At 58.1% G+C, this 7688-nt stretch overlaps 1 protein-coding gene across 1 annotated transcript in view; it reads right to left on the bottom strand.

Annotated features, from left to right (window-relative positions):
- Positions 1-1813: 1813 nt before the first annotated feature.
- CPXM1 (carboxypeptidase X, M14 family member 1) overlaps positions 1814-7688 on the bottom strand; it is a 6405-nt gene continuing 530 nt past the window's right edge. Inside the window, exons 2-14 of the mRNA XM_025876655.2 lie at positions 6361-6519; positions 6072-6181; positions 5810-5949; positions 5617-5707; positions 4861-5011; positions 4689-4777; positions 4218-4341; positions 3938-4134; positions 3678-3857; positions 3289-3586; positions 2959-3098; positions 2258-2360; positions 1814-2162 (exon numbers count right to left, since the gene is read on the bottom strand). Of these exons, the coding sequence (XP_025732440.2) occupies positions 1921-2162; positions 2258-2360; positions 2959-3098; positions 3289-3586; positions 3678-3857; positions 3938-4134; positions 4218-4341; positions 4689-4777; positions 4861-5011; positions 5617-5707; positions 5810-5949; positions 6072-6181; positions 6361-6519 (2024 nt within the window). The 3' untranslated portion in view covers positions 1814-1920. The remainder of the gene's footprint in view (positions 2163-2257; positions 2361-2958; positions 3099-3288; positions 3587-3677; positions 3858-3937; positions 4135-4217; positions 4342-4688; positions 4778-4860; positions 5012-5616; positions 5708-5809; positions 5950-6071; positions 6182-6360; positions 6520-7688) is intronic.

The raw sequence follows: 7688 nt of genomic DNA on the forward strand, positions 1-7688 counted from the left end.
GGGTGGAACAGGCAGCTCTGATCTCGGGGTTGTGGGTTCGAGCCCCGTGTGGGGTATAGAGATTACTTAAAAATAAAAATTTTAGGGGGAAAAAAAAGCCTCTCCTACTTCCTTAATGCATCTTTGCCAGCCTTTTACTTTCAAGGCGCCTGTATCTTTACATTGGAAGTGAGTTTATTATCGTCTATAGTTGACACCCGTCTTGTAATCCACTTGGCCAATCAGCTGTGCACCTAAGTGCACTTTTCATTATGTATATTAAACTCCGATGAATAAAAGCAATCTTTTTTTGTTTGGAAAAAGGTGATGCTGTACAAGGGGAGCTGGAGGTGGGGAGCAGGGAGATGGGAGATGTGGCGCTGAATTCCTCCCATTGATCTGAGATTGAAAATATGAGAGGGAGAGACAGAGACAGCTCAAGAAACAGAGACGATGGAACAGCCCAGCACCAGGCAGGCTTACCTAACAGAAGGCTACCTGGAGGTCTTTGTGCTGAATTTACATGTTAATAATCGTCCCACCACTGCCCTTACACTCTCCTCTGAAATGCAGGGGGCTGGGTGCCTGATAACTGCATTTTGTAGGCTTCTTTGCAAGCTAGGGTACAGTTAGATTTTTTTTTTTTATGATTTTATTTATTTATTTGAGAGGGAGAATGAGAGAGAGAAAGCAGGAGAGGGGGGAAGGTCAGAGGGAGAAGCAGACTCCCTGCGGAGCAGGGAGCCCGATGTGGGACTCGATCCCGGGACTCCAGGATCATGACCTGAGCCGAAGGCAGTCGCTTAACCAACTGAGCCACCCAGGCGCCCAGTTAGATTTTTTTAAAAAAACATTTTAATTTCTTTAAGTAATCTCTACACCCAACATGGGGCTTGGACTCACGACCCTGAGATCAAGAGTGGCACGCTCCACCGAGCCAGCCAGGCGCCCCAGTTATAGTTAGATTTTGCCAGTGGATTTCATAGGTTAGAGATTACAAAGTGGCAGGAAGGGAGAAATTATTCTGCTTCAGGCTCTGGCCATGGCAAGTGACCACAAGTGATCACAGGTGGCCGCAGGAGGTCCGGACTTCGATTTCTAGGTAAAACTCCTTTCTCGCTTTTTATCCAAAACCTTTATATCCAATGCCCAGCATTACATTTTTCTCTGCTTGAAATACCTGAGTCAGATATTTCCCTGGCCAGATACAGACTGACATATAATTTGCCCTTCCTTCTAAAAGAAACTAATCAAATCTTGTCATTTACCAATCCTCTCCAAAAATGGCTGCTGAAGCAAATTCAAACATCCTCAGCTGTCCTGTCTTCTTTGTCTGGTCTCTCCTGCTTGGAGCTCTCTGTCCATACCCCACACTTGGTCCACCACCTCCCATCGAACCTCCGAGAACCTTCGTATCTGTTGCATCCTTGACGTCTGGGTCCCCGCTGAACGGCAGTATTTCACACCCACATATGTAATCCTGTCTGTGCTCCCACAGCACCTGGCCTCCACCTTGGCACGTCCCACACCGCACTGAACTGTCCCCCTCTCTTGACTGGGAGCCCCCGGGGGCTGGGAGGGCCCGGTTTATCCTTGACTCCTTGCATGCTCGGCCCGGAGCACTGTCCTGGTGCCTGCAATTGGTGGATGAGTTACTCCGCTAAGCCCTAAAGTTCAAGAAGAACCCGGGCAGGATCCTTTCCACACCATTCCTCCAGACGTCAGTTGATGAAAGCGTGTGCGGAACAGGACGGGGCAGAAGGGGAAAACTGAGGCCTGGCCCAGGGGCAAGACCTGGGACACAGAGACCGCAGGAAGACTGGCTGAGGGGCCAAGTAGCTTTAATGAGCCCGAGCACCTCTTCCCCCACTTTGTCCCTCCCTCCTTCAGTTCCAGACAGGTCCAGCCTGCCCAAGGTCTAGGGCTCTTCACCTGCACCTGTTAATTCTTCTGCCCCCTCAGCCGCTCCAGCCGCCTCCGAAGGTCTGGGGGCACCTTGGCCCCAGCCGCCAGCAGTTCTCGAAGTCTTTGCTTGGGAGTCTTGGTGAGGTGGAAATTGCAGGGCACGGGGCCCTCTTCAAAGGGGACCCGGCAGTTCCGCGTGGCTGGGTGGTAGCCCTCAGCACTCGCCGTCACCACATAGTCCCCCGGGGTCAGCAGGCGCCAGTAATCCCCGCCCCACGCTGACAGGAGTGAAAGGCAAGATCAGGATCCCGTGATGCTCCGCTTCCCACCCGGCCTAAAGCCCCCAGCCCCCGCCCTCCCCTCCCCCGCACACCTGTCGTGACATCGTGGTTAATCCCTTCCACAGCAATGACGGCATCGGCAATCCCCAGCTCTGTGTCTTTGTCCCGCACGACTCCCGTAATGCCCATTCTCACCTGCGCGGGGGGGGGGGAGAGGCTATCAAACCCCTTCCCCTTCTGCGTGCGAATGTGACCTTCGCTTCATTTTCTGGCTCTGTTCAGATGGTAGGTCTATGTTCCTAGTGGCCACACTCTGGTAAAAATAACTCCTGACTGATAAATTGCATCTGGACTGGGAGAGCTACAAACAGCCGGTAGGAAGGCCTGTCTTTGGGTTTCCCCAAGTTCAGTGACCTCTGATATCCGGCTTGTCCTTTTGGAACCCTTGGAAACTATACTTACGGAGCCATTAGGAGGCATACAGTTCCCGTAGAACAGGAGGTGTCTATACCAGGGGTTCCCCCCCCGCCGCCGCCCTTGCATAAGGGGTCTCTTCTGGGAACAGCCCTCCTGAGACAGCTCTGGAACAGCTCTATGCCCCCGCCCCCCAGCCTGGACGGCTGTGGGGTCTATTCCTCCAGGCTCATGACGTCTGAGGCCACCCAGCTGGCAGACTGCCTCCTGTGGGGACCTTGGGAGGCCCCCCTCATGGGAGCTGCAAGCCCCGGGGACAGAGGACCAGACCGCAGCATTGAGGTGGGGCAGGCCCGGGGTGGGGGGATTTGGATTCCACCTGTTCCAGGTAGGTGAGGAGGGCTTCTTTGTTGTTCTCCCACTCCTGGGGCAGCTCGTTCTCGTGAGGGAACTTGTCACAGGACAGCTCCACAGTGATCTCGAAGCAGTTGGTGTGCAGGTAGCTGAAGTCATTCATACCTAGGGTGACCACTGAGGCTGGAGTCGGGGGCGGGGGGGCTGGGGGGGCTGGGAGCCCAGCCCTCCTGGGGCCCTCCTCTGGGACACACTTCCCGGCGGCCATCGACACTGCCACCCTACGAGGACCGAGCAGACCACCTTACGGGGGGGCAGGGTACGGGGACAGGGCTAACTATCCTGAGACACGTACTCCCGGGGACTGTGTGCCAGTCGGCGCCATTGATGATGTTTCCATGCAAGGAGAAGTCCTGGCTGTGGCAGGGCCGGCGGTCTGGCTCCTGCATGGCCCGGTTAGTGCCGGCATAGACGGTGCTGAGCCAGCGGAACACGGAATCATCCGGGGTGGGCGTGAGCTCGCGGGCAGCCCACGGGGTCCGAGTCATGTCGAATGGGTAGGACACCACGAGCTCACCCCCGTGGAGGTTGGCGCTCAGCACAAAAGGGATCCGCTGCATCCACTCGATCACGGCCCGCGTTTCGGGAGCCACCTAGACAGGGGCGGGTCACGTGGGGTGGGAGACAGAGACAAGGGCCCGTGGGTGGCCCGCCACCACCACCACGGCCCCCCAGAATACTCACAGTGGCATTGGGCAGGGTATAGTAAGTGGGCAGGGGCAGGTGATGGTTGGGGACAGTGTCGGGCACCAGCCCATCATCCTCTGCTTCCCACAGTGGCGTGTTGAGGTCAGCAAAATTATGGTTCAGGTCAATGCCCTGGTGGTTCCAGCGGCCCTCGGCCCAGCCTACCAGCTCGGAGCCCTGTCGGGGAAGGGGCCTGTTCAAGCCAAGCAGGCACCAGGACAGAAGGCACACGGCGGCCCTCATGCCAGGTGGCCTACCCGGCGAAAGGCAGTCTCATAACCGTCAGGGTTCATGGAGGGCAGCAGGTGCACACGTGTCTCGGTGAGCAGCCGGGTCACTCGTGGGTCCCCTCGCAGGAACTCATGGCACAGGAACTGCATCAGGAGCAGAAGCAACTCTCGTCCCAGCGCCTCATTGCCATGCATGCCGGCCACGTAGCGCACCTCAGGCTCTCCTGGGAACACGGGGGCTCGAAGCTGGCTCAGGCCCACAAGCCTCCCCTGCACCTACCTCTCCCCGCCCAGAACCTGCCAGTACCCAGCTCGTGTTCGCCAGGCTGGTCCGACATTTCCATCACATAGAGCTTCAGGCCCTGGTGGCTCTTCCCGATGCTGTAGACGCGGGTGATGTTGGGGCATTTCTCGTTCACCTGCTTCATCAGCTGGGAGGCGGAGTGGAGCACGGCGTGGGGCATGGGAAGATTAGACCCCAGGGTCAGACCACGTGTGGCCGTGGAAGGACTCCCAGAAACCAGTGGTGGCCCGCACAGGTGGGGGCACCAGGGCACCGTATAGGAGAGGAGTGGCCACAGACCAGAAGGAAGGGTGAGAACAAGGGAGGCACCATAACTAAGGCAATTGGGGCGGAGTTTAGGGGCCCACGGGAGAGAAGGGTGAGACAGTGAGGGAAGTGGGGACATGACGTCAGTCCTAGCAGGTCATGCCCCGGTGGGAAGGGGACCTGCGATAAGCAGCTCCTCCCCCCTGGCTCATAAGGGTTACGTCTGACCTTCCGCATGGCCTTGTAATTGTGATGCCTGAAGTCCAAAGGGTCAGAGGATCCCAGTGCAGGGGCCTTAGGGAATAGGTCATTCGGATCTGGTGGAGAATGAATTCATGGTGAAGGGGGATCCGTGCTGGAGGTTTTACCCTGCTCATCCAGCCCTTGTCCGACTGCCCACCTGAGACCGGGCAGGCCAGGATCTCTGTCCGGAGGCAGGCTGCGCCTCCCTGGAGCCAGGTCTGGGGCAGCAGGCGAATGAAGCGGGCCACCTGGGGCTCAGGCAGGAGGTTCAGCACTGGGGTCTCTGGGTCTGAGTTGGCAGGAAATACCTGGGGGCATCAAGTCCTTCGGTGGGACTGCTTAAAACCCAGCAGCCTGGCCCAGGGCCAGAGAAAGAACTCAGGCCTCTAAGCTCACCACCACACCCACCCTGGTGGGCTCAGCTGGAGACTGGCACTCTAGGTCAAACACAGACCCCCCTGCCGACAGGTAGCCCAAGGCAGCCGGGCTTTCTGGCTTGCTCACAGCTTATGAGACAAACCAATATGGCCATATCACTCAGGGGCAGCCAGTCCTAGAGCTGGCCAGGCCCCACGCTGTAGCCTGGTATAAAAAGGGGGTCTGTGAGATGGAAAAGCCAGAGCCGTGAGGAGGTCAGAAGTGAGGCAAGGGTCAGCGGCCCACCACCAGAAAGGGTGTTCCAGCAGAAAGCCGTGACACGAAGCGGGACCCACCCCATGGAGAAAGTATCTGGGGAGGATGTGGACATGTTCCAAAGCAGCTTAGCCCCCAAGGCTGCCTGCTGGGTGCTACCCATTCTGACAACCCCTTTTCTCCTGGGATGCCAAGTGGGCATCTATTCCTTGACCTCAGAGGAGCCCCAGCCTAGCCCAGTACCCTACAGGGGGGCCGCAATCACCATGGGACCACTCACCGCATCCACCCCACTGCTGCAGTTCCTACTCCCCCACCATGTCTGACTGTCATTGCTGAACTGGACCTTGTATGATGTGACCCAGTCGTACCTGGCAGCAAGCATGGGGAGAGATTATCGGTGGCCCCAGGACACCCACCGCCACCCTCCTTAGTCTGCCCAGGACTCCCTGGACTGGGCTAGCCTGCCTCACCTCCAGACAGAGTTCCTGCCCTGTGTGATGATGCCTGAGAAGCGGGTGGGGTGCCTAGCATCCACCTGGAACCACGGCTCAGCATCCTGCTGCTCAGCGCACCAGGCCCCATCATATAGATCACCATCCTCCAGGCCTGACTGTGGGCACAGGACATGGTGATCAGACCCACGTGAACAGTAGAGAGTGGGTGGGATGGGGGATGGGGAGGGATAGGGAAGAAGTTCCTAGATGGTGCCCGGCTCAGAGCCAGGCTGCTGACCTGAATGTTGAGCCGTCCCCGGTGTGGTCCAAGACCAAAGGACTGGCTGCTGGATGCCTCGAGCTGGCTATCTGAAACTTGCAGGGACTCCAGGCCCAAAGGGGGACAGCCTGGGGCAGGGACAGAGCAGTGAGACGGGACCAGAGAGTGGCCAGGGCAGGCAGGTAGGAAGCCGAGCCCACGTCTGCCTGTGTGCCGGGCAAGCAGGGGGCATGCCTATGCCCATGCGGCCAAAAGTGACATTAGTATTTGGCCCAGGGGCTGCAAGTCTGGACTGGAGCAGCAGTACCTGGTTCCTGCTCCTCTGGGAGGTCAAGGACTCCTACAGGGGTGGTGGTCACCGGAGGCCTGGCAGTCACCATGGGTCTGGGGTGAGTTAGCTTCTTTCGTTTCTTCATAATGACCTTCTTCTTAACAATGCGAATCCGGACATGCCGTTCTGAGGTCCCTAGGACCACGGAGGCACAGCACCAGGGGAGGGAAGAATGGCCGATGGAGTGGTCGGTCTGCCATCCCAAGAAAGCAAGCAAGCCCATCACAGCACCCCTCACCCCCAGTATCTAAAGACCTTCCCATGGACTTAAAAGTCTGACCCCCACCTGCCTCTCCCACCACTTCCTTGGCTCCTTCTCCTTCCTGATGTGACTACACGTTTGGCCATCCTCACCTCCAACCCTCTCCAGTGCAGAGCTACATCCAGCCACTAGGAACTGTTTGGTTGCTCCAAGGAGCTGAATTTGGCCTTGGCTGACCCTCTCCATCATACCATCCACCACCCCTGATCTTACTGCCTAAGTCCCATTCTTTGAATTTCAGCCCAGGAGGCTTCCTTAGCCCTAGACCCAATCTCATGCTGCAAAGCCCAAGTCCGCCTCTACCGCTGCATCTGCCCTCTGGGCTGAGATGTCCTGTCCTCAGCTTGTCCACCCCGGTGCTCAGGCTTTCCGCGGCTGGACCTGTGTCCTGCTTGCCCTGCAGTACAGCGCCTTGAACAGGGTGGATGCCACTAGTTCCCCACCCCACCCCCAAGTCCCATGGGTACCTCCAGAACGGGCTGTACATTTTCTCATCTGGTGACCCAGGCCTTTCCACACACAGCTTCCTTCAGGGGTGGGGGGGCTCTCTCTTTAGCTCTTCCTGACTCAGAGAGATCCCCCTTTCAGGACCCAGTTCCACTTGCCTCCTCTGAGAAGCCCTCCTTGATTGCCATCCCTTTGCCTTCCTCCTCGAGGCACTCACAGCGGAAGTCGGGAAGTCAGGCAACTCGCCTCTCCCGCCCCCTGCTGGTGCCCCATTCCTCCAGGCAGCTGGCAAAGAGCACTCTCCCCGCCTTGCTCTCCCTCTTTCCCTCCGGCCCCTGCGCTCAAGCTCTGTCCTAAGTCTAGCTCTGCACCTTTTGGTCTCAGTGCTTTTGTCTGTCCCTCCTTCTCCCTTCCTCCTGGCTGTGGTCTCAGTTTCCTCATCCGTGAAAAGGGAAGGTTTGGGGCTGGAGGAGGCAGCATCCTACTGGCTCCATCCCAGGACTGCTGACTTGGTCTGGCCGGGAACTGAGGCTGCTGAGTCAGCAGCCGTAGCGGGGGGGGGGGGGGGGGGGGGGGGGGGGGGGGGGGGGGGGGG

The sequence above is a fragment of the Callorhinus ursinus genome, unplaced genomic scaffold (genome assembly GCF_003265705.2).
Source record: "Callorhinus ursinus isolate GAN/ISIS: 27379988/994484 unplaced genomic scaffold, GSC_fseal_2.0 scaffold29, whole genome shotgun sequence".
In the NCBI taxonomy this organism is placed as follows: Eukaryota; Metazoa; Chordata; class Mammalia; order Carnivora; family Otariidae; genus Callorhinus; species Callorhinus ursinus.